At 38.8% G+C, this 25215-nt stretch overlaps 1 protein-coding gene across 9 annotated transcripts in view; it reads left to right on the top strand.

The window, feature by feature from the left end:
- Positions 1-25215, top strand: part of LOC136246443 (guanine nucleotide exchange factor DBS-like) — a 40007-nt gene that overhangs the window by 4379 nt on the left and 10413 nt on the right. For 3 of the 9 annotated variants that reach the window (XM_066037912.1, XM_066037905.1, XM_066037911.1), the window contains exons 2-14: positions 3049-3351; positions 5180-5283; positions 8020-8112; positions 8245-8295; positions 14008-14152; positions 15998-16326; positions 16923-16979; positions 17341-17451; positions 19919-20011; positions 20170-20220; positions 20653-20744; positions 20942-21028; positions 22402-22448. Coding sequence is in view for 1 of the 9 variants with exons in the window: in XM_066037915.1 (XP_065893987.1) it covers positions 17431-17451; positions 19919-20011; positions 20170-20220; positions 20653-20744; positions 20942-20975 (291 nt within the window). In the remaining 8 variants the exon portion in view is untranslated. Of the gene's footprint in view, positions 1-3048; positions 3352-5179; positions 5284-8019; positions 8117-8244; positions 8296-14007; positions 14153-15997; positions 16327-16922; positions 16980-17340; positions 17452-19918; positions 20012-20169; positions 20221-20652; positions 20745-20941; positions 21029-22401; positions 22449-23612; positions 24386-24884; positions 24989-25215 lie in introns of those variants that run through there. The other 6 variants (XM_066037915.1, XM_066037906.1, XM_066037907.1 and 3 more) reach the window with 6 other exon arrangements.

Genomic DNA, 25215 nt, shown 5'->3' with positions numbered 1-25215 from the left:
GTGCTAAAATTTCAGTGATAAGCCACAGACTAATCAATGATCATAATAATTCCATCAATGTAAAGTACCCTTATTTGTCATGTGACTTGGGAAGCCTTCCAACCTCCTCTTCATCCCACCAGTGAGTTTGTTGTTGTGGCATATAATGGTGGTTGTGTGCTGCTTTGTTTGGCCTCTAGCCTTGTGACTGTGGTCAGGTGGCAGACATACAGGCTAGCAAACAAAAAGTTAAAGTTATGGCATTTATTTTAATGCTTAATTGAAGAATTGATGCTGAATGGAGTAAGGCTATTCTTTAAAGGTGATTTTCACTGTATAAGGTATTTCCATGCGGCCACGTCTAGTAAGTCCAATTTCATGGTCCTAGAGGTTTCACTGTACATAACAATCTTTTTGTGATGATGTTATGATGATGTCATTTTACCTGTGTATGCTACTGATGTAATGTTGTCATGGCAACTACTGATTCTGAAATTAAAGTTAACGTTACATTAGGTGATTTTACACATCATGATGCTCTGACTGTGATTGATGCGGCCTAATGTATTTCGCGGACTGGACTCGCGGACTGGACTCACGCACTGAGCTGGAAACAACTTTTATACAATAATCCAGGCATTACCCATCTCTTGCAACACTGGAGACACCACTATCGAGTTACAACTGCTGATACTGCTCTTCCTGACAAGTTAACAAACTAGCGCGTGCACTAATTTATTAGAATACACTTACGATACACGAGTATTAGCAGTGATAAAGTGTGATAGAGGCTATTGTTCTAGCTTAGATGTTTTTCCTTTGTTGCTCCAGTACTTAGCACTAGTGTTAGGACTGTAGTGATGAGTCAGTTTATTTGCATAGCCCCATCAAATCTCTGGGCGGTGCCACCTGTAGCTACCCTGCTAAGAATTATTACTGGGTCATCTCTACAACCCTAGTACTAGTGCTAAAGCATTAAAGGAAAAACATCTAAGCTACAACAATAGCCTCTACCACGCTTTATCACTGCTAGTACTCATGTGTCGTAAGTGTATTCTAATTAATTAGTGCACCGCTAGTTTGTTTACTTGTAAGGAAGATCAGTATCAGCAATTGTAGCTCGATAGTGGTGTCTCCAGTGTTGCAAGATATGGATAATGCCTGGATTATTGTTTAAAAGTTCTGTGCGTGAGTCCAGTCCGCGAAATACATTACGCCGATTGATGCCGCTATTGTGCAGATTTGCAGTGTGTGTGTGTGTGTGTGTGTGTCTGTCTGTTTGTCTGTCCACGTGTATGCGTGCATGCATTGTGTGAGGTATCATAGCTAAGTGGCTATACCAACTACCTGGTAATTGAAAGGTTCCAAGTTTAATGCTCAGTTACTGTTGCTGTTGTTACCTTGAACAAGAACCTTTGCTCACATGTCAACTGTGGAACCTGTCCTTGTGTTGAGTAGTGTTTTAGGTATCATTCTGCAACTTCAGGTTGTGTGTCCTCTATCTGTAAGACTTGTACAGTCCTCCTGTGTGTTACTAGTCCTGCCCCAGTTGAGTGTATGAGTGGTACGTGGACATTCCAGTGTTGGTTGACTGGAATCAATAACTGTGTTTCCCACAACTACCAGAGTTGTTCATGTGTAGACAGACAGCTCAGACCAGCAGGTAGAGGGATTATTGCAAGAATCAACATTTGTAACCCAGTCTGAGAAAACCGGTCTTATTTCCCATGTCAGCAGATTCGATTTTCACCCAGGACACAAAGCTACATGAACTAACTATCTCCACAATCAAAATGAGCTAGACTTGAGTGGTCTGGTTTTGCTGGCTGCTTTCCCAAGCCCAGTGGCAATCCGTACATGCGGTGTGGGGTCTTAATGGAGATCTGGTCAGCCTGGGGATGACTGTATATGGCTGTACAGCTCTGTCGTACCTCTGCTGTGAATTTCCTTTCATTTTAGCCAATTTTGAGACCTCGATGGCCCAAAACTTGGCCTAATTCATTCCTACGCCTTCCTTTTCAATTTGTGACCACCATCTTACCCACCTTCCAGGCCCCGTGCCTCCCACCCATTTTGCAGCTTGCCTAATATAGTCAACCTCGGTTTAAAAACTATATGAGACTTAGTTGTTGGCTACTTGCACAGTGGATGCTGTGGAAGGTAAGGAATTGGTGTAAAACGTGTGAAAATTTGGTACACATAGCTTCAACCATTGGCGAGCTGCAACACACAAAATACTTAAAACCGGCATTTCTCGATACTTTTAAATAGGCAATAAGCCTGGTTTTCCCAGGCTGGGTCACATTTGTTGTTCAGCTGTTATTGTGATAAATCGCCCTAGAGAAGGGTTTGACTATCTGAAACTGGAAACCTGTTTGACCTGTAACTAATATATTGATGTTACATGTTGGTCTACCTCCAGGATAATACATGTCACTAACCACTTGTTTATCTTATTTATCTTGTTGTGTTTGACTGACTACACAATCGTGTCATAGTCAATGATATAGTTTTGTTAACTCTGTAGTATATCTGTCATCCTCTACCTCTCAACCATGTACACTAGTAGTGTAGTTTAATAACTGTGTCCTTGTGTAGCAGGGTTGGAACGAATGTACAAATACATCCTCCAAATCTTCTTTTGAAAATGTTACTGAAGCTTTGAAGCTTTGTTACAGATGTCATGCCAACAATTAATGAACACAATTGATGGTTGTTAGGGTGTACACTGTAGTACAAACACTTTGTTATAGCTCCAGTACAACTATTGTTTAAACTATAACTACTTCAAAAAATAAGCAAATAGCAACTTCCACAAGGAGTGAAATAGTTGTGTAACTGGTTTAACTTGTTAGTATCCATGGTAACTAAGCTTTGGTGAATTAAAGCAGCATCCGAATGTTATGAAACCGAACAAAGCTTCGAACTATTTGTCTCAACCCTATTGTGTAACTCATTTCATAAACTTGTGTTACAACACAATAATTCCATAGTCATCATAGAGTAGTTATACATACACCATACTGACTAACTTGTCATCTGTGTCTCATTAAACTTGTTCCGTTACAGGTTGATTCAAGTAGTGCTGACCACCACCGTTAGTACAAGATAGTTGGATCACATGATCTCAACAAGATGACAGACACAGAACACCCCCGTGGTCAGATGGTATTCCAGTCTCATCTAACAAGTCCTAAGAGTGATGAACAAGTTGGGGCCTTAGGGACCAGTGTTATATACCCTAAGGGTTGGGATTATGTGGATCAGTGCAGTCCCCTCAGGTAGATAATGGCATAGGAGAGTGAGAGGTTAGGAGAGAGTATCAACCTGTCACCCATGTTGTCACCTCCTCTGAGATAGTTGCCGTCACAGGTAAGTGTGTCTGTCCATCTGTATGTGTGTAGTGTGTTATACAAATATTGTACGTCTGTGTGAAGGTAGTACTGTAGTAGTCATGTGTTGACCATGTACATATGGTAGAGCTGGAACAAATGTACAAACCCTAAAACCATCCAACAATAGAAAACATATCATTTGTGTACTCAGAAAAGGATAAATAATTATGACAACATTCACTCACTTGTTATGAAGGACTAGACCGATAGTGAATGAATATGACACAGTAGTCAATTTATTAATGTTCAACTAACATCAGTTTTAGATGTTGTAACATTATCAGCTCAATGTAGTGAACTGGAAAGGAGTTATGAATAGTTTGTAGTATGTGTGTTTGAATTGTATAAATATTGTTGTCATGGCAAGCTTTGACTTGGTCACAGGGTATTCCCCTAGGTAACATTTTATTCTTTATTACATTATTTATAATAGTACAAATTATGTTCCATAGTGACAGTAATCTGTTTGAGGTTACGTGTAAAAGTCAATTTATCAGTGTGTGCATTTTTCAGTGAATTGTTACTAAGGTATATTATATGTGTGGGTTTTAAGAGTTAGAGAATGACCAGCTTTATTAATGGGGACCTCGTGTTAACTGGGGAAGTAATCTACACAGTTATATTAAATGGAGAACTGACACTCCTGTTCGGGGGTTATGAAAACCCGGACTGGACCGGACCAAAAGTCAATTCTCCAGGTAAGCAAGATTAGCCATGTTATAAATATTTACTGCTATTTACATCCTCTATAGCGCTTATACACCACTAACCTTGCAGCAACTTTGCCAAGCACACGATCACGATGGTTGAGCAACATGAAGTATCCACTGTAGAACAACTAACTAAACTAAAACACTTTCTAATTTGCTTTACTACATGATCGCTACAAAGCTACGTGTTCTCCTGCTGTATGTGTTTGCATAGAACTGGCACACACACGAGTCGCTGCCTGAATTTATTAGAGTCGTGCTGTACAAAGTGATTGAGACTAAATTAGTAGTTAAAATGTCAGATTTGTCTCGAAATCCATTTGGTGATAGATAACACATGGATCTACAGTGGATGCTTCGTGTTGCTCAACCATCGCGACCGCGTGCTTGGCAGAGTTGCTGCACGGTGAGTCGTGTATAAGTACTACAGAGGATGTAAATGGCAGTAAATATTTATAACATGGCTAATCTTGCTTACCTGGAGAATTGATTTTTGGTCCGGTGCGGGTTTTCATAACTCCCCTCCTGTTCTACCTGTTAGGATAGAAATGACATGTTAACAACTCCACCTCATCATAACACACACGAACTCAAACCCACAATTACTGCTTACATCTTAGTGTACAAAAGTGTCCAGTGTATACCAGAGGAACAACACACCTTGTATGTTGTAATGAAGTGACAGAATTTTTGAATACCTAACAAGGTCCAGTATTGTAGCAACAAAATAATGTGAAGATTGTTGTATAGATTGTGAAGTTGTGTGTCTGTTGGTATGTAGTAGCAAAATTTTAAAGAATTTTTGATCTGTAAAATTTTTTTTTAACTGAGGTTCCTCTCTGTACTCACTTTATTGCAATCAACAAAAATGTGTACACAATTTGGGCTGTGTGTGTGTGTGTACGTGTACGTGTACGTGTGTGTACGTGTGTGTGTGTACGTGTTGTTAGAGCTGTGTTGCAGAGTTATTCTAATGGAACAGTCACTGTTGAAACTGTGTTATTGTCATAAGACTACGTCATCCATTTGTACATATTTGATGTATTTAACATGTATTCAAGTATTTTACATATAGTTAACACTATTTTACTACAGGACACAATAAGGTTTCTCGGTGGCAAGCCAGTCAATACTAGTATCAGGTGATACACTTCTTCCTCTACTAAGAAGATCACTTCATGTACAAGCAACACAATAATGTATGTAACTGTGGGGTCTGTCTGTCCATCTGTCTGTCTGTGTGTATTATTATTGTACAGAAGTGTTCACGTTCAGTCAGCTTGTTGTTATGAATATCACTAAGGTGTTAATCTGTTTATCCCATGATCTGTGCTGACATTATTGTAGTGTCCCATATATTTTATACTGTTAGTGTTGAGTTGCACTGTGTCTATGGTGATGACATAAACTAGGGTGTATTGTGTGTTCTGTGTACACCGTCTGTGTAGTGATGTATTGTGGGTCGAGGATTACCTTTCTTTGTGCCATGTGTGTAGTGATGTGTCATGTTCTGGGTGGAGGTGTTGTACCTTTCTTTGTGCCATGTGTGTAGTTATTGTTATAATACAGGTTCTCCTCTTGTTATTGCCAATTAATAAAATCTTTATTTTTAAGAGACTGGATGAACGTATGTGACCCAGTCTGAGAAAAACGGGCTTATCGCCTATTTAAAAGTATCAAGAAACACCAGTTTAAGTATTTACTGTGTTGTAGCTCGCCAATGGTTGAAGCTATGTGTACCAAATTTTCACATTTTTTATACCAATTCCTTACCTTCCACAGCATCCACTGTGCAAGTAGTCAACAACTAAGTTTCCCGTCATTTTAGATAGTTTTTAAACCGAGGTTGACTGTATCAGGCAAGCTACAAAATGGGTGGGAGGCAGGGGGCCTGGAAGGCAGGAAAGATGGTGTTCAAAGATTGAAAAGGAAGGCGTAGGGATGAATTAGGCCAAGTTTTTGACCATTGAGGTCTCAAAATTGGCTAAAATGAAAGGAAATTCACAGCAGAGGTACTTATTCAACACCACAGAGCTGTACAGCCACGTACAGTCATTTCCAGGCTGATCAGAGCTCCATTAATGCCCCACACCGCATGTACGGATCACCACCGGGCTTGGGAAAAGCAGCCAGCAAAACCAGACCACTCAAGTCTAGCTGATTTTGATTATGGAATTAGATAGTGTATTCATGTAGCTTTGTGTCTTAGGTGAAAAATCAAATGGGCGATAAGACCGGTTTTCTCAGACTGGGTCACATATCATGAGATACTGTATCACTGTTTGAAATCATGTATGTGTGTAAATCTTTAAGTATTGTACGTTTTAAATTGTTGTCGTTTTATTTAAATCATAATCTGGTTTTCTAGTCTAAGTGTTGTAATGTACAGTTTGGTGAGATGTGGGAATGTGACACAAGATACTTTGTACTAGGATTAGTGCTGGGCAGTATTGTATTTTTGCTCTAGGTATATCTGGTATTGAGAAAATACCCCGGTATCCGGTATTTCACAGTATCTTGATAATCTACTAATACACATTTTAATCAAGCCGGTATTGTTTATTTGTGTTAAAACAGTCAAGTGTTAATCTGTAGTTATTATCCAAAGTTGGATATATACCACAAGTAAAAGTTATTCATGGATACCCTAAAAATTCGGTATCGCTAAATATTTGGCACTCCCCGTGCTTTGAACGCAATGTACTTGTAACGGAGTTGGAGAACCAGGCTGTATATCACTATAGTGTATGTTATGTGTTGTGTACGCATGCGTGAAGATGTAATTGAGATGCGTTAATAAGAGTTGTAGTGAAGGAAACGCGTGGTCCAGTCCTTGCGCTGTAGCGGGGCCCTACATACTCTAAATTTCGGCAAGCACAGGAAATTTCTAACTATAAACGTGCAAATTTTTTGGCACTTGGAGTACTAGTTGATGAATGTCTCTTGAGTACTTAGGAATACCAGTGACCTCACACGATATGCTACCTCGATGCTGGATGAAGCACCGAGTGTGAAATTGTTGGAACGTGCCCAATGTGTGACATCTCAGCAAGCATCATGGCTACTGCAAAACGATCTTCATTTCTGTTCACAGAAAAACGTCTCTCTTGTCCCCACTTCTCCTTGTAACCTGATTCACCCTCGGATAATGCTTAGTTAAGCCATGGAACACTTCATGCAGCATCTGGTATAGAGATTTGTCACGAGATACTTTATTTATTATTGATTGTGGTTTCTACTTTTTACTTGTTGAAATCCTTAATATTACATCTGGATGACTGTAATCAAAATTAATGTAGTAATGACATTGACCATCCCTCCTGGATAATGTAGGCAATCATAGTATATAGCACTGCGGCCAAGTGAGTATTGTGGTATCATCAGTTCCATCTCAAGGTCATTCCTGTTGGTCCCTATAGAAAGAAATCCAGAAAATAAGCAGTAAACGGATCGCTAATAACATAGCCATAAAGCTTGCAGTCTGTATTAGGAATAATTCGACAATAGCACCGGGTTGGTACATTGTTTTCCTAATTCTTCAGCCAGACTCAGAATGAAATTAATTTATTTCTGCTGAATTTTTTGGGAGTCTACGATATTGTAACTAATTCCTGTCAGGGTATTTGATAATGTAATATCATGGTGCTCCATTGACCCAGTTATGAACACAAAATGACCCACACAAGTCATGGCTTCTGCTCCAATTTTCTCAGCACTTTGTGACTAATACACATCAATCATAAGTTGATTGGTCCAGTAGTATACTACTGGTGGAGCATAGCCATCACAATAATATTGTGTAATGTTTCTAAGCCTCCAGTAGGTGTTCACTTGAAGTGCCAGTCATACATAAGCTTACAAAGTCCTCTAGATTTCACAATTGTTTATTGATAGTGTATGATACGATGTGATCACTATATTGTATTATTGTACAGAAATGTCAACAGAAACTTGGACACATGTTACCATTAGGAGTCTACCTGTTGAAACCTGTCCGGAGAATGTTGTGGAATTCACTAATACCAGAAGTGTGTACGTGTGTGTGTGTGGTTGTTTATATTTCATATTTATTTGTATATACAAGGACTGTTTACTGTATATGCTGACATATGTACAGTTAAACACACAAATAATTCATCATTTGTTTATTACTATTACAGAAGATCAATGATTGTTTAAGTACTGGAGAGGATGGGAAAGAAGACCTTATTGTAAGTCACATGTGCTTGTATTTAGTAAGTCACTATCCAATAGTAGCTGGAGAGGGGTTCTTTGTTCTGTTCCATATTACACTGGAACCTGTTAATGTGGACACTTGAGGACACTTGAGGACACTTTCAGTACATAATCCAGAACGTTGTTCAATTACTTCAGTAAAAGCACACCTTAGACAAAACACTCTAATAGAGCAGTCATTTCTATTGTTCAATGACCAGATTATGGAGGGACCACTCTATTGTATTGTTTGTTAGTCAACTAGCGTTATATAATTATGTATTTTATGTGTGGTTGTATATAGCGGTCTCTCCTTTACCTGGCCATCGATTATCCAAACTGTGGTAGCGACTGTTCTATTAGAGTATTTTGCCTAAAGTGTATTTTAATGTTCTGTATATAAACAGGAGTTCATAAGCCTGTAGGGCGAGGAGTATACAACGACCAATGCGATAGTACAAAATGCATAACCTAAATTAACATAGGAGTAGTTGCATGGCAACGAGCTTTACTATAAATAAAATTGCCTTAAACGGAATTATTTCATGGGTATAACGTAATACGTACACGTGCTTCTTACTGCAACGCGTGAAACAGGAGCTTAAAATTAAAAGCCATGGTGCCAACAGACCTTGCGCTTGTCAGCATGAGTGACAGCGATGTTGTTATATATGTTGACGACAAAGTACAAGAGGCGCCTGAATATGAGCTAGGGGGGAGAAGAGTACGAGTTAGAAGAGGAGTACACCGATTCGGAAGACGAGGATGAGCTTCAAGGAGAAGGCGACAACACTACAGTACAGCCGTAAAGAAGGCTTAACAAGGATGAGAAGTCGAAACTAACATCAACTATAAGTGCATTAAACAAATGCAAAGTACACAGTGGTGTAGTAAAGATTATATCAGGTATATGCTTCCATAAAGCTATATAGCTAGCTATGTCACTACTCCAGTAAAGTTAAATGTGGTGCATGCATGTGTGAAGCTATATATATACTATCTAACAGGAATGGTGCACATCAGTCATATTAATGAAAGACTTCAGTTTTGGGAACATTGTTCAAGTCACCCCAGCTTTCGGCAGTTCGTTGTACATCTTTTGGGTTAGTATTATATAGTAGTATTGTCCTATAGCTACATAATATACACAACAGATGAATACAACAGGCTGTACCAAGAAAACAACAAAGGAGCTGATAAGTATTCCAAATTTTACTTACAATGGTACAATCAGCCACACTCGGTTCCTGCCCAAGCAATGTTTGTGCAGTTGAGAAAAGACCTCACAGACTCGTATGACAAGGCTGTGAGTGTTGATAATTGGAATACGTTGGTGTCCACCACACTGTTTGCATCATTTAGCATAATACAAACAGAAGTGACCAAAGCTATTGAAGCAATGGCACGTATTCATTACTCTAATGTGCATAATTAGAAAATACGGTCGGAGGGGCATGCGTATTATTTGGAATAACTCCTAGTAATGACTCACTCCTGCTGCGTGCCAGGTTGCTCAAATCGATCGGACAGAGAAACAGGTCTTTCTTATTTTAAGTTGCCGTTAAACAGAAAAGCCATTTTGAAGCAATGGATTCATGTGATCAGGAGGACAAATCTAACGATAAATGGCAGTACTCGGGTTTGCAGTATTCATTTCGTGAATGCAGCTGGGCGTTTGTTAAGGCCAGACGAAGTTCCATCTCTTCACCTTCCGGTGAGAAGCACAGGCGATAAAACTGCTACTCAAAAACCCCCTAAAGATCGCCCCTTTATCGAGCCACAGCCCAGGCACACCAGCAGCTGCAGCCCAGATGTGGGGATCCCAACCTCAAGCTCTACAGAAAGTGATACTACAAACGTGTCAGTGTGTAGTAAGTGTGAGAGTAGTCAAAGGGAAGGGCCAAGCATAGAGGAACTAGAGCGTTTGCTTCGTGAAGAAAAGCAAAGAGCAGTAGGTTATTGGAGGAGCTTACTAGTGCAAACAGCAAACTGTTTCGATTAGAAAACATTAAAAACTATGACTCTCAAGTATGTTATTATACAGGGTTTAGTTCATTCTTTGCCCTCAAGAGTTTTTATGATTATCTTGGGCCGGCTGCAGATCACCTGAGTTATTCACATGATGGTCCCATTCCTGACGAACAAGTTAAGAGATGTCGATCAAGAGCACTACCTCCACTTGAAGAATTCTTTATGACCATGCTGCGTTTACGTGCTGACCTTTTTGAGCAGGACATTGCTAATCGATTCCAAGTTAGTCAGTCAACAGTATCCAGGATAGTTTGCACTTGGATAAATTTTTTGTATCTAAAACTCAGACATTCCATTGTGGCCACCCAGAGAACTAGTACAAATGAACATGCCCAAACAATTTCAAGAAAAGTACCCATCAACCAGAGTCATCATTGATGCCACAGAAATATTTGTGGAACAACCACAGTTACCAGAGCTTCAAAAAATGACATTTTATAGCTACAAAAATCACAACACTTTCAAAGCATTAGTTGGTATTTCACCAGATGGTGCTATGACTTTCGTTTCCTCACTATATCCAGGCTGTATTTCTGATAAAGAGTTGACAAGGAAGAGTGGCATTCTTGATTTGTTGAAGAAGGGGACTCAGTTATGGCTGATAGAGGCCTTGAAATTGAAGAAGATCTGATGCTTATTGGAGTGAGGTTAAATATACCTCCATTTTTACGTGGTAAAAAGCAACTATCAGAAAATGAATTAGTGTCCACTAGAAGAATTGCATCCCTACGGATACATGTTGAAAGAGCCATGGAAAGGATTAAGAATTTTCATATATTTGATCGTACCATACCTTCCTCACTGACAGATATTGCAGATAAAATCTTTTTTGTGTGCTGCGTTCTAGCAAATTTTTCACCTCCTCTGTGTAAGTAAATGTAAATTATTGACATTGTTTACGTATATTCTAAAAACCTGTATAGTAATGATATTATACATGTTACATAATTATGCACAGAAGAAACTTATATATCTATGTACAATGCATGTTCTATAAATAATAACTGGGCTTGTGTTCCGGGGATATAAGCTCAGGTAAAACATGTTGCATGTAGTAATCGTCAAGTTGACTACAAAAAGAATCCTCCCATAAAGGGTCAGGGTAAATCCTTTCAATTGCAATGCCACATGTGGTATATACGCAAAAATCACACCACTTAGATTTGGGTGAAACATGTAACTGCAGTTGTATTTGGTGATAATAACTGTGTGTTCTTTTCAGGTGTAGCTGTCCATCAATAATGGAGCAGTAGAAGTCGGCATTCTTACAAGCCTCACGAGGATGGACAAATGCCTTAGAATATGGACATTTGAACTCAGCTATGCCCTGTGGGTTTGTTACAGATGGATCAGTAACCCATGCATCTGGTGAAGCTCCAAGCCAGCATTTCCTTGGATGTACCACAAATCCTGCCCGAGTGGCTTCATTGCCATGATGACCATCTTTTCCCATGACCTTGACATATTCTTGTCTTGCCTTGTCCTCATTGTTGATACCCCAAGCGATAGGTTTGGGTAGGTGCTGCATGACCTTAGGATATATACAAAACTGAAGCAATGAAACAGTCCTTTTCTTCTGCAATAAAATACGGCCACATTTAGAGCCAGTGATTCTCAGACGAAGTGCATCGTGCCATTTGTCACACTCAGATTGCTGTCTGGTGCATGATTCAAAAGAGTCCCTTTCCTCAGCTGTAAGTATCAACTTCTCCAAAATATTCTGCTCAACTGCACCTGCTGGGATCACAAAAGGTTGGTTTGGCGAAGCTGCTGTGTCATTATCACATTCTTCATTGCCATTGAGGTCAATATCTGAAACTTCATTACTTCTGATACAATAACAATGATCATGCTGAATTTTGTCACATGATGGTAGAATAACATTCAAGAAACTCGGTAGCTTTTCAAGCTTCAAAAGATTGCAATGGAGTTCCTCTAGCTTTTGTGGGCAAGCGGTTCTAAACTTCAATGGCCTAGGATCAAATACCGCCTTCAAGCCTCTTGATCGAGATTGTTCTGGTTTTAATTCTCGACGACGAGCACCAAGTTGGTCTACTGGAATGCGTTTCCCACATGGCTAGTTCCATTCCTGCAATTTGTCTGTGCAAGTCATGTACTCTGGCAAACACCATACTCTGCAAAAGTCTGCTAAAGCATAGGAAAAGGCACCAATGTGCTTGCAACTTCCTTGTGGTGCAACTCCAGCAGGGCATCCACATTCAGCATAAAAGATATCACAACTATTTGCATTCAACACCATCTTGAGAAAGTAGACTCTGTCTTTTCTCATCTCATAAAAACAGGTTATCTTCTGTAGCACATGCCTGAATTCCTTGAATGTGTCCACATCGAAACAAGTTCTCTGCAGATGAATTGATTGCTTTGAAATCATCAGCAGGAAGTCCATCGGAGACAGATCGGTTTACAAAATAAGATACTATTTCACCAAAAGTAAAATGGAACTTGTCGGTGATCGTAAGAGCCTTTACGAACTCTTCCCATCCACTTTCTGGGAATTCTAAGTCGGTGCAATCAGCTTGATTATTAATGTCCACTCCTTTAGAATCAATCTTGTTCTTGATTCCATATTTAATACAATCCTTCACCCTGTGTAATGTATATATGGACACTAATAATTATTCCATAAACAATATAAGATGAAATATTAATGCAAACATTAAGCTACATATCCTACATGTAATAAGCAGGCTCTCGTGTAAAAATACCCTAACAGATGTCGACCCCGGGAATAGACCTTCGTTTAAGCGTAGTTGTAAAACCTACGTAGACAGGATAGCTATAGTACAGGTCTCACCACAGGCGTGTGTGGGGGATGCCACTACAAACACGTATAAATAAGCCTATGAATATTTTACCTGGCGATCAATTCAGCCTTATTCTCCTTCGTTGGTGCTTCCCTGCTGGCGATCCAGTTCTTCAATTCTGTAACCTTCATTTTAGATAGCCTTTTGTCATCTTCTGCGAGGTTTTCCATCATCACAGTTATTTCTTTTAACGCACATGCCCCTCCAACCGTATTTTCTAATTACGCAAATTTGAGTAATGAATATGCGCCATTAACAGACCAATGAAAAAGAAAAGAAGATTTATGGATGATGAGGTATCAATGTTGAGGCTAGAAGGTTGGGTACTATTCAGCTGCATTGACTATCCGGAAAGAGCAATTAAGAACAAAACAAAGATTAAACACACAGCTGACAAACTGCAGTCATATTCCACAGAGCTGCGGGTTCTACAATAACTAGTTGATGTAGAGAAGAAGACCTTGCCAATTGGTATAACAGCTCAAGACAGAGGGTCAATGACATTTCCAAAGTATTCATTGCTCCACTACATACAATTTGCAAACAAAATTTTGATGGATCATCTCTGCACAGAAAGATACGAAAAATATGGTTCTGAGCTGCTTAAAGTGATTTAACATACAAAATTATATACCATAAAATTATGATACTTGCATGCATAATGTATATTATATTGCATAATGTACATATATATATATGTACCACTCGTGCTCTGCCTGTATAAATGCACTTGCCTTCGGGCCTAATGGCCCTCAGGCTCGTGCGTTTATATCAGGCAGAGCACTCATGGCCGTTGTATAACTATATAATATATATATATATGTATGTATTTATATGTGTCAATGTCTATAGATCACAGAGCAAGCTGTACTCAACAATGAGATGCTAAAACAATGATGGGTGGATTCTGCAAGATGTTTGATTCCGGAAGATATTCCAAACAGTGCAGTTGCTTCTGTGGGACAAATGATGATGCTGAAGATGCTACATTCACGATGTAAAGAATTTATTACAGGACACCATTTGCTAGGAAACTTAAAGGGAGGAAAATGTGCTGATGTAGATGTAGCATTGCGTGCTAACTTAAAAACATATGCTATTGAGAAACATGTACCTACATAACATAACTTTATAAATTACTGGGAAATGTACACCTATTTCTTCCTGCGTAGTTCTGTTTCCTTTAAATACAAAGGCTGTTGTCTATAATCATCTCCCGATGTTCTCTTTCCTGACAAACTCTATTTCGTTAAAAGTGATGCCCTTGTCCAAGCATAGTTGGCTGCTGTCAGGTTGTGTTGGGCGACCTGTCTCATCTGGCCAAAAATTGTCTCCATTACACTGCCATTAACATCATGGGGATTGATGTAGTATCCAGGACTTCTGTTTATGTATTGTGCACTGAACTCCTTAAATCCGTAATACATTATCCTTTGTAGGTCCCACGTCTAGTACAGTGATAAACATAGAGAGTTAATATTATCAGATATACCGTACATGGCAAAATATTGGTGGATTAGAAGTCGTTTGCCAAATTTTCCCTCTTCAATATACAACACGAAGGTGAAAAGCTCCACTCGCTAATATTTCCCCCCATCGAAATTTTGTCATGTACGGTGACAGCTACAACTTACCTGCCAGGATATAATACTCTTGCTGAGCTGGGATGGGATCATATCCTAAAATAAGATAATCATTAAGTGTCTAATTTAAACACTCAAACGCAATGTCAGTAATATTGTGTATAACTGTTACGTACCTGAAGACAACAATTTATCCAGCCAAAACTGCTGGCCTTTGTCCATTTGCTGAACAATGTAGCCAAAAACCAGCCTCAATATTCCCTGACGATGATAAGGCAGTATTGGTTAGGTAAAACTAAGCCCAAACAAACTTTCAGATCGACCCGAAATGCTTTCAACAAGTTGCTACGGAATTTTTAAAAATATATTTATTTAACGAAGCTTTCTACTAACTGACTGAGTAACTGACTGATGCTTCAGACAAGCATAACTCAATAGCGGCTAAGGCTATGGGCTTGAATTTTTCACTGTTCAATGTCGCTTCAGCCCGAGAGGTGCCTTTTGGCATACTACAGTACATACAATGGACTTACCATTGTCCTCCTTTGTATCCCATTCCCATTCATCTTTGCTGACAGCGAAAGGTGTCGATCTGGCGGTAGCACGTGATAGCTTCACTTCGTAACAGAAATCATCTGTATTTTTCATAGTAGTTATTTTGATAGCAGAGGTGGATTTCGAACAGTTCTTGATCCGAAATGCTGTGTAACAGGTTGAACATAGCTGACAACGAACTATAATGGATGCTTCACTTTTCAGACAATAAGTGATATGCATGACACCATTTCAGATGCGATATGCGTGGGTTCACCAGTCATAATAATTATTTACAAAAAAATGTTAACAAACAAGTACACAGAAAAAATTTGGAATGTTCAACTAGAGTAGGGACCATAACACATCAATAAAAAGTACTGAAACAAGCTGGAATAGTCCATGATATTAAATCACAGTAATACAATAAGAAGTGTTATTTCCTACTGTGCTCAAGGTACCATAATGGAATTGCACAGTAGGGATATAACACTTCTTATTCTGATTGTTTAACAGCTCAATGTTGACAGTTTTGTTAACTCTGTAGTATATCTGTCATCCTCTACCTCTCAACCATGTACACTAGTAGTGTAGTTTAATAACTGTGTCCTTGTGTAGCTCATTTCATAAAATTGTAATGATTCCATGGTCATCATAGAGTAGTTATACATACACCATACTGACTAACTTGTCATATGTGTCTCATTAAACTTGTTCCATTACAGGTTGATTCAAGTAATGCTGACCACCACTGTTAGTACAAGTTAGTCAGATCACATGATCTCAACAAGATGACAGACACAGAACACCCTCATGGTCAGATGGTGTTCCAGTCTCATCTAACAAGTGATGAACAAGTTGGACATACAATAATGGACCAGTGTTATATACCCTAAGGGTTGGGATTATGAGGATCATGTGATAGGCAGAGAAGAGTAGTCCCCTCAGGCAGATAATGACACAGATGATATAGGTCTAAGAGAGTGAGAGATTAGGACAGTATATCAACCTGTGATCCATGTTGTTACCTCCTCCGAGATATTTACCATCACAGGTAATTGTGTCTGTCCATCTGTCTGTGTGTAGTGTGTTATACAAATATTGTACGTCTGTGTGAAGGTAGTACTGTAGTAGTCATGTGTTGACCGTGTACATATGGTAGAGCTGGAACAAATGTACAAACCCTAAAACCATCCAACAATAGAAAACATATCATTTGTGTACTCAGAAAAGGATAAATAATTGTAACAACATTCACTGACTTGTTATGAAGGACTAGACCGATAGTGAATGAATATGACACAGTAGTCAATTTATTAATGTTCAACTAACATCAGTTTTAGATGTTGTAACATTATCAGCTCAATGTAGTGAACCGGGAAGGAGTTATGAATAGTTTGTAGCTTGTGTGTTTGAATTGTATAAACATTGTTGTCATGGCAACTTTTGACTTGGTCATAGGGTAATGCCCTAGGTAACATTTTATTCTTTATTACATCACAAATATAATAGCATAAATTGTGTTCTACCTGTTAGGGTACAAATTAGATGTTGTTAACAACTCCACCTCATCATAGCATACACAAACTCAAACCCACAATTACTCCTCACATCTTAGTGTATAAAAGTATCCAGTGTATACTATTATAGGAACAACACACCTTGTATGTTGTAATGAAGTGGAAGAATTTTGACATCGTAAACAAGGTCCAGTATTGTAGCAACATTTTAATGTGATGGGTTGTGTAGAGTTTGAAGTTGTGTGTCTGTTGATATGTAGTAGCAAGATTTTAAAGATTTTTTGATCTGTAAAATTTTCTTTTAACTAAGTGTACTCGCTTTATTACAGTCAACAAAACATGTGTGTGTTCACAATTTGGGCTGTGTGTGTAGTGTGCGTGTGCGTGTGTGTGTGTGTTGTTAGAGCTGTGTTGCAGAGTTAGTCTAATGAAACAGTCACTGTTGAAACTGTTATTGTCATAAGACTGCGTCATCCATTTGTATATATTTGATGTATTTAACATGTATTTCAAGTATTTCACATATAGTTAACACTATTTTACTACAGGACACATTCTGGTTTCTCGGTGGCAAGCCAGTAACAGGTTGAAAACAGAGAGACACTTCTTCCTCTACTAAGAAGAAAGAAGATCACTTCATGTACAAGCAACACAATAATGTATGTAACTGTGTCTGTCTGTCCATCTGTGTCTGTCTGTCTGTCTATTATGGTACAGAAGTGTTCACATACAGTCAGCTGGTTGTTATGAATATCACTAAGGTGTTAATCTGTTTATCCCATGACCTGTGCTGACATTATTGTATTGTCCCATATCTTTTGTACTGTTAGTGTTGAGTTGTACTGTGTCTATGGTGATGACATAAACTAGGGAGTATTGTGTGTTCTGTGTACGCCGTCTGTGTAGTGTTGTGTTGCAGGTCGAGGGGTACCTTTCTTTGTGCCATGTGTGTAGTTATTGTTATAATACAGGTTGTTCCTCTTGTTCTTGCCAAAATCTTTATTTCTAAGAGACGGGATGAACATGTCATGAGATACTGTATCACTGTTTGAAATCATTATTCATGTAAATCTTTAAGTGTTGTATGTTTTAAATTGTTGTTGTTTTATTTAAATCATAATCTGGTTTTCTAGTTTAAGTGTTGTAATGTACAGTTTGGTGAGATGTGGGAATGTGACACAAGATACTTTGTACTAGGATTAGTGCTGGGCAGTATTGTATTTTTGCTACAGGTATATCCAGTATTGAGAAAATACCCCGGTATCCGGTATTTCACAGTATCTTGGTAATCTACTAATACACATTTTAATCAAGCCAGTAATGTTTATTTGTGTTAAAACAGTCAACTGTTAATATCCAAAGTTGGAGATATACCACAAGTAAAAGTTATTCATGGCTAACAGCTTAAATGCATTTTGCTAACTGCTACACAGTTGATACAAGTAATGGTTGGCTCTACAGTGTAGCCTGAAACCTCACAGTTTACTGTTAGGCAGGACTTGTGGTCACCACCAAACCATCAACACATAATACCAAAGACCTGATGTTTGGCTTCCCTCATAGCCTAATGGCATTCATACCAATATTACTGGTAGATTTGAAAGTGAATATCTCTCCATGTGTTTATACTACAGATCACTCTGGATGGGATCACTTCAGTGCAATCCAGATCAACTTTTGAGCCCCGTTTATATTACGAAGGCCAAGCCCACTCCAATCTGTAAAAACTTAAACCCATAATCATAATTTGTATCGAACTAAATGTTGTTGATTGAGGATTTGTGCTCTCTATTTTTGCCAGGCTAGCAGGCATGATAACTCTTGCGTAAATGTTGGCCTCAGTGTTGGCGACTACTCTCAACTCTGTGTAGTTAGTTAACTGTTGATTCGTACACGTACATGTTTGCTTTAAGTCCTACTGTAGTCTAGAGGGTGTCTTTCCATATCGTCACCTAAATACTGTTCTGTTACTTCATTTCATCATTACAGTCGCCATTTTAGCTGTAACTGTCCGTACCTTTAATCCGCTTATTAAAGTTAAATTGAACTACAAGGTCACAACTGTTTACACACAGATGTGAGTCACAGTGAATTGAACTGGACCACGTCAGGTAGGTAGCCTCATTCATATTTGCATGGCTCGATTCGGCATGTGTTAACACTGAAGTGTTAATCACCCCAGATTGAATTACACCACAATGGCTCGAATTCTGCTTCTAGTGTAAACGAGTTGTTTGACCTGGTTTGGTAATAATACCGCTGCATCCCAGTGTATCTGGTCTGGTGTACCGCCCAGTGCATGTGACAGATGAAATCTGCTGAAAGCACCAAAGCATCATATGACAAAGATGTGGAGAAATCTCGTAAAAATACAGCTGACCATTCTAGAACATGCTACTATAAACATTTGGAAAAATCCCAGGAAGACACAGTTGAACATTTTAAAATGTGGACGTGCTACTACACGTCATAGTGTAGCCCTGCTTCTTTCGTGAGCCATGCCCACTTATGTAAATTACTGTCTGTATGTAGACATGTGGTAGCCACGCCCATTCATCAGTCTGTAGGTACGCACGAATCCACGTACATTATTGTCTGCAGTTTTTTTGTAGAGCCACACCAGTTGATCAGTTGTTATTATATGAGTCATAATCTAGTACAATAGTGCTGTGAGTAACTCTTAAAATATTGTGATTGGTTTTGTGAAAAGCAGGCTATTTAGTGGTCATGAGCTTGCAAAAAAAACTTCACAAACAAGTATATTAGAGTAGGGACAGTGTATAATGCTGCAATAAAAAGTACTGGAAAAAGCTGGATCAGAGTAGTACGTAATGTTCAAATACTGTAAAACAATAAGAAGTGAATATCCCTACTGTGCATTGAGCATAGCACAGTAGGGATATTCTTATTGTTTTAACAAGTGCTTGAAAACCATAAACAAGTACACACAATAAGGGTCATCGGGTTACTAAATTACTTAGACCCCTGTGGTCTGAAGTGTAACTATTACATAAGTGTTCACTTGAGATGCCAGTCATACATAAGCTTACAAAGTCCTCTAGATTTCACAGCTGTTTATTGATAGTGTATGATACGATGTGGTCACTCTACTGTATTATTGTACAGAAATGTCAACAGAAACTTGGACACATGTTACCGTTAGGAGCCTACCTGTTGAAACCTGTCCAGAGAGTGTTGAAGTATGCACTATTCCTAGAAGTACGCGCATGTGTGTTTGTGTGTGCTTGCGTGCATGTGTGTGTGTGGTTGTTTATATTTCATATTTATTTGTATGTACAAGGACTGTTTACTGTATATGCTGACATACGTACAGTTAAACACACAAATAATTCATCATTTGTTTATTACTACTACAGAAGATTAATGATTGTTTGAGTACTGGAGAGGATGGGAAAGAAGACCTTATTGTAAGTCACATGTGCTTGTATTTAGTAAGTCATTATCAGATAATAGCAGGAGAGGGGTTCTTTGTTCTGTTCCGTATTACACTGGAACCTGTTAATGTGGACACTTGAGGACACATTCAGTACATAATCCAGAACGTTGTTCAATTACTTTAGTAAAATCACACCTTAGACAAAACACTCTAATGTGTGTTTGTATACAATGGTCTTCCCTTATCTGACTATCGATTATCCAAACTGTGGAAGTGACTGTTCTATTAGAGTATTTTTACCTAAAGTGTATTGTAATGTTCTGTATATAAATGTATGGGCTTCATTTGTGTGAACTTTTCCAACACCTAGGGTCCAATGAGTTTGGATAATGGAGGGACCATTGTATACATGTGTGTGTTGTATTACCAGTGTATGTGGTATGTATGTTATGTTGTCTTGTAGATTGAAGACCTACAAGTGTTAGGCTCCATTACCAAATATCCGTCACGTTTTCAACTAATACAATATCCACTACCAGGGTGTTCACATTTCAGGTGAGCTCATTGTTACATGTAGTGTAAGCTAGTGTGACTAAAGTGTAGTGTGTGTAGAAATGTGACCTTTGCTGCTAACAGAATGTTGCAGTGTTTATACACTGTATGGGTACAATACAAACTGTTATTGGTCCCATTGTGTGGTGTATATACCATAGTGTAACTGTTAACAGTGTTCACATGTTATCATCCAACAGGCTTGTGCTGTGTCATTCAAAGATGACTGGGTGAAGGTGATCTACAGAATATTGGTGGATAGTGTTGATATGGACATTCCTAATAGGGTAAGTACCTTAAGCCCACATAGAACTTTGTAGAGAATGTGTGTTTACACAATACGGACCTGTATGGCAATGTTAGGTGGGGTAACACGTAATTTTGTACACATTGATCTAAAACCTTCTCACTGGCCTACTTGGAGAAGTGTTGCTACAGTATAATAAAATCTTGTAGTGCTGTGTAAATGATGTGAGCAGCAACTGCTAGAAGATTATATTTATTGTCTGAAACAAACGGTCTTCCTTGAACTGAAAAATAATTCTGTTATACAAAGTTCTGTTCAAATACTCTAATAGAACAGTCATTTAAGGATTGATATAATTGACTGCTTGGCCAATTCACATTCAATGATCAACTATTTAATGCCTCAGTTAGCTAGTAGCTTCAAATATGTTTAGTTAGCTTGATAGTTAATGAATTAGAATACAGTTCAGGTAGACAAGAAGAGTTCATTCAATGTACTACTGTATGTACAGTGAACTAACTAATATCTGTTATCTGTACAAACTGGAATGTTACCTCGTAATGAACAAGAAGATTTTGTATTACTAAATTTAATTTTAAAACCCCCTCACCGCCACCTCCAATATACTGCTTTTAAACTGCTATAGCTTACACATTATACCATATAATCCTATAAAATTATATCAGTTTATTCGCTATAGAATAAGGAATTCGATTATTGAGTTGTTGTTTACACAAGAGCAACCACAGAGTCATTATACAACTTTTAACGGCAAAAATTGGCCTAAGTGAAACCAAACGTGAAATTTCACAACTCTCTGCAGGCTATCACTGTTTCTAATAACACATAAACATCGCTAACCTGTTTATGGTTGAAGTGATGGTCACCAAGTCTGGTTTTCAGCATTTGAGCAAGTGCACATGCACATACAGGCACGAGGTCACTGTTTCGAGGCATACAAAAGTAGCAACGTGCCACTCCAACCTATACAATCCTTCTCCTTACCGTTTCTCTTTATTAGTAGTGCCATTATCACTGTGAAGAATCGTCTACAATACTTGTTATCAACATTCCAAAAGTATGTGATTGCATCATCTAATCACGTAATAGTGCAGAGAGGCCAATTATCCCTGTTCCCGTTCACTTAAGGGTGTGGCCACTACAAGATATGTAAGTGCAGGAGTTACTAGAATGCTTGACTGAAGTTACAGAGCACTTAGAATGTGATGCTATGGCCGTTTATGCCATAGGGCAGTTGTGGCAGTGAGATCGAGGGTTAAATGTTATTCCTCTCATTAACATGTGTGCATACTGTATGTACCTCATATGATATTGAAATTATGTCAAGTTCCACATTTTGTTATCTTATATCTGACATTCAGTTACAATAGCATTTATTATAGTTGTGTTCAGTTCACTGTAGGCCAAACTGTTGCTATTTTCTGGAATCCTGGATAGTGGTAAGTGGATGTGTTTTTATGTGCGTGTGTGCATATATATGTGTGTGCATGAGTGTATGCGTGTGTGCATGCACATGTGTACATGTGTATGTACGTGTGTTTATCATACAGTTTGGTAAACTCTATATTATGGATCATGAAGGTGTGCACCAAAAAAAAACATTTACTATAAACCAATCTCACCCTCACAATACTCATGACACCTTGGCAGTATTGGTTAGGTACAGTATCACCAAGCCCAAACGTGCCTTGGTACATTATTTTTAATCCAGGAGAATTTTCTACTGCCTGACTGGCCGACTGACTGACTGACTGACTGACTGACTGACTGACTGACTGACTGACTGACTGACTGACTGACTGACTGACTGACTGACTGACTGACTGCATAGCAAAGCCTATAGCAGCTGTACAAAACACAGCTATTACCACCCAGTAAGCCAGCACTGGGATGCCTGTGCACTACTCAGGTGCTTGAGCCTTGTGCAGGCAAATCCTCCTGGGACAGGGCCAGTAACCCACAAGAGGATTGTCCAGGTCTCATAGAGAGAGGTCGCGGAACCCAGAGTTCCACAATGGCCTCAACACTGCTAAGCGAGACAAGGACAGTTGGGCATTTGCTTCCCCAGTTAATATCAGGTACCCATTGATGTTACAGCTGGGTGGGCTGCTTCCCCAGTTGACACTAGGCCACCAGCTCCCCATTAACAGCTGGGTAACTGAAGCAGTGTGAGTAAAGTTTCTTGCTCAAGGAAACAACACAAAAACCAAAGTAGCGTAACTGGGGATTGAACCTGGGACCTTTCGATCACCAGGCAGATTCCCTAACCACTTAGCTATGCTGCCTCACTGACTGACTGATGCCTTCAGAGAAGGGAACCTCAATAACGGCTAAAACTATGTATGTGCTTTTTCAATATTATTAGAAGTTGCTTCAGTCTGTCAGGCGTTTGTTAGCATACTGCAGTATGTGCAATAGACACATCATGGACTTACCTTTGTCCTCCTTTCATCCCATTTCTTTTCACTGACAACGCAATTAAGATGTTGATTTGTGGTGGCTTCCCTACATTGTCATAGAGACCGGATTATTACTGTTATTCATTTGTGATGTTGTGTAACCGGCTAAATAGAACTGAAAGTGAAACACATTACCCATTACAGGAGTTCATGTGAAAAAATAATTCCAGTTCCATTCTTTTTTTGGATGCAGTACGTGAGAGTTCACCTGTCATAAGTATTATTACAAAATAAGTAACAAGTTCAAAGAAAAACAAGCTACATGTATGTTGTGTTACTTGTGAAGACCAGGCGTCATGCAGCTAGCTAAGTCATCTGGAACTAACCAACTTTTTTATTGTTATAACCAATAGGGTTTTTGGTTGTGCAATAATACATCATTATTAGTGTGTAATTCTCGTATTTGGTAATTCATGAAAAATTTTAAATTCTTTTAATTACGCTATGCACTGCTAAAGAAGCGCTTGTTAAACAAACCACTTTTATCAACATATTACGCACAGAAATATCTTCTAAACTGTTGACTATCATGTTTTTTTTCTACAAATTCTCTTGACAAAGCCTCATATAAAAAGCTTATCTTCATTTTTGTTCACACATGTAAGGGATATGCCCCCTTTCAACAACTCAAAGGGATAGGCTATTCCTAGTAGTCTACGAGGCCTGCACCATTGTTTTTCAGTTGCTAAACACCTGTAAAACCCTGAAGGGAAGGTAATTCACAAAGTTTGTGGAGAGTTGCCACACCCGTATTTCAGACCACTGAAAAGAAGTGCAAAGTTTACCTGTGCAGAAGTTTAATACAGGCTTCATTTCACTTTTATTTCTTACTTACTGGCTGAGGTGATTGATTGCCTAGCGTGACAAAGGCTATTAGCCTGAGTCTCTGGGTGATTAGTCATCATGCTAGTTAGTGTGGGCATCATTCGTCCACCCACGTCAGGCTATCAGCCCGAAATCATGACAGTAATCTGTCACATGACTTCCCAGGTACACCTGTAGGTATATATATATATATATATATATATATATATATATATATATATATACCATGATCACATGAAACTTCAAAGGCGCCGCAGGTTGCATATAGGGCATATGCACCGCAACACACAGGTGAGTATATATATACTCTCACCTGGGATGTCACGTGACACATTACTGTGTCACGATTACGGGCTGAGAGCCCGACGTGGACGGACGAATGACGCCCACACTAGCATGACTAATTACCCAGATGACTCAGGCTAATAGCCTTTGTCACGCTAGGCGATCAATCACCCCAGCCAGTACGAGTCCACCCACTGGATTCATTTTATACCCATACCTAGCGACTTCGATAATGGGTGGCAGCAAGTAACGTTGCTCCTACGTTTGTTGATATGAACAGACAAGTCCTGGCGATATACGGAGATATGTTTACTAAGTCCCACAATTAATTTGATTCTTCATTGTGAAAGCTGAATTGTGAGAGGAACGTTTCCAGCGCGTCTACCATGCCAAACTATGGCGAATTAAGTGTAAGTATATACTTTAAGTTGGTTTGTGTGCATATGGGTTGTTAGTAAGTAATGTAGTACGGATTAATTTAGAAACATGGTATATATCATGAACCATGGCTCACTTCGGTGTATTGCACTTATATACACCCCGACTCCGAAGTCAGAGGAAGTTTACTGTTGATAAACGCTGAGGCAAAAACCTCGTAGCCATGGTTTATATATTACATATATATACTTAACTGGGT

Source organism: Dysidea avara, chromosome 2 (assembly GCF_963678975.1).
Source record: "Dysidea avara chromosome 2, odDysAvar1.4, whole genome shotgun sequence".
Lineage (NCBI taxonomy): Eukaryota > Metazoa > Porifera > Demospongiae > Dictyoceratida > Dysideidae > Dysidea > Dysidea avara.
Note: the sequence above shows the minus strand (reverse complement) of the source record. Positions and strands in the feature narration are given on the sequence as shown.